At 40.0% G+C, this 2,012-nt stretch overlaps 1 protein-coding gene across 1 annotated transcript in view; it reads right to left on the reverse strand.

Moving 5' to 3' along the window:
• The window catches only part of LOC109217069 (uncharacterized mitochondrial protein AtMg00810-like), a 2,200-nt gene extending 1,088 nt beyond the window's left edge, over positions 1-1,112 (reverse strand). The window contains exon 1 of the mRNA XM_019381298.1: positions 78-1,112. Coding sequence (XP_019236843.1) covers positions 78-1,112 — 1,035 coding nt within the window. The remainder of the gene's footprint in view (positions 1-77) is intronic.
• Between the last annotated feature and the right edge of the window lie 900 nt (positions 1,113-2,012).

The following is a 2,012-nucleotide window of genomic DNA, read 5'->3' on the forward strand; positions in this document are numbered from 1 at the left end:
TTGGCTGTCACAAAATACTGTAATGGGGTTTAGGGAAAGGAGTTGTGAGCTCCTACAACAAACCTCTAAAGCCATACCAATTCGCCCACTACCTTCCTTAGAGCTCTATACTCAGCTTCTGCAGAGGACAATGAAATGGTATCTTGCTTCTTCGATTTCCAGCTGACAGGGCTGTTCCCTAAAAGTACAAGGTACCCACTCACAGACTTCCGGGAATCTGGGCATGCAACCCAGTCAGAATCACAGTAGGCCTTGATAGTATAATCTGCATCCTTGGATAGGAAAATCCCCAGAGTTGGATCCACTTTTAAATATCTGAGAAGATGAAAAGCTGCTTTCAAGTGAGGTTGTCCAGGGTCATCCATGAACTGGCTCAGATTCTGTACACTGTAAGTTATATCCAATCTAGTGTTTGTGAGGAAGTTAAGCTTCCCTAATAATTTTCTATAGTAGGTAGGATCAGTCAAAACCTCTCCTTCTTTTGCTCTGAGTTTGATTGTTAGATCTAGTGGTGAGGCAAAGCTGTTGTGATCCATGCACTGATATTCTTTGAACAAGTCAAGGGTGAACTTCCTCTGAGATATTATCACACCATCAGTTTTGTAAAGAACTTCTAGACCCAGAAAATAGTGTAACCTACCCAAATCTTTTATCTTGAAGCTGTCATTCAGAAAAGTTTTCAACTCCTCAATCTCCATTGTATCAGTGCCTGTCACCATAATATCATCTACATACACTGCTATATATACAGTTGAATTTTTAGTTTTCTTGTAAAATAAAGAGTAGTCATACATAGAGTGTGCATAACCCCTTGAACATAAGGCTTTAGTGAGCTTAGCATACCATTGCCTACTGGCCTGTTTCAGCCCATAAAGTGACTTGTTGAGTTTGCAAACCAACTCTGAATTGTCTACTGCCAAGCCCTGAGGAACCTCCATGTAGAACTCTTCATTCAGGTCACCATGTAGGAAGGCATTATTCACATCCAATTGGGACATGTGCCACCCTTTCTTCACAGCAACAACTATCAGAGACCTCACAGTAGTCATCTTAACTACAGGAGAGAATGTCTCTGTGTAGTCAATACCTGCTTGATGAGTATACCCTTCCATAACTAACCTAGCTTTGAGTCTTTCTACACTCCCATCTACTTTGTGTTTTATTTTATATACATAATACATCCTATTTTATTCTTCCCAGCAGGCAGAGGGACTTGGTCGCAAGTATGATTAGCATGTAGTGCTTCAAACTCTTGGTTCATAGCTAATTGCCATACAGGATTCATGGCTGCCTCCTCATATGATGAAGGTTCACTATCAGTGCAAATGTCCCTTACAAGACTTTGACTTTCAGGAATCAGAGTATCAGGAGATACATGATGATTCTTGAAAAATGCAACATTGAGACAAAAATGGTGTAGTTGAGTTATAGTGATTAGCAGGGGATGGTGATTTCAACTTTGGAATGAGTGAAGGTAATCTTGTAGATGTAGTGGTGTTTTGAGAGGCCTTTGTGATTTCCTTAGGGTAATGAAGGTCTGGTCTGGTTGATCCCCAACAGGTGATGTGTTATGGTTTGAAGATTGTGGTGTGTCAAATGGTAGCAAGGAGGGAGAATCATCTGATGACATGGAAGGTCTAGCAGGTGTTAAAGGAATAGCATGTTCTAAAGGTTGATTGTGTGCAATGCGTGTGCCATTATCATTGACATAAAGATGTCTATCATTCTGAGGAGAACAATCAATGAAGGGAATAAGATTATTGAAGACAGAAGGGAAAAATGCAGTTTCAGATGTTAGAGTAAATGGAAATACACTTTCAATGAAAACAACATCCCTGGAGACATATATCTTTTTAGTGGCAAGACTTAGGACCTTGTACCCTTTGACTCCATAAGGATAACCAATGAATACATGTGGTGATGTTCTGGGTTCAAATTTGTCCTTATGCACCTTAGGTACAGAAGGATAACACAGACACCCAAAACTTTTCATATTGGAGTATGTTGGTTTT

This window comes from Nicotiana attenuata, unplaced genomic scaffold (assembly GCF_001879085.1).
Source record: "Nicotiana attenuata strain UT unplaced genomic scaffold, NIATTr2, whole genome shotgun sequence".
NCBI lineage: Eukaryota > Viridiplantae > Streptophyta > Magnoliopsida > Solanales > Solanaceae > Nicotiana > Nicotiana attenuata.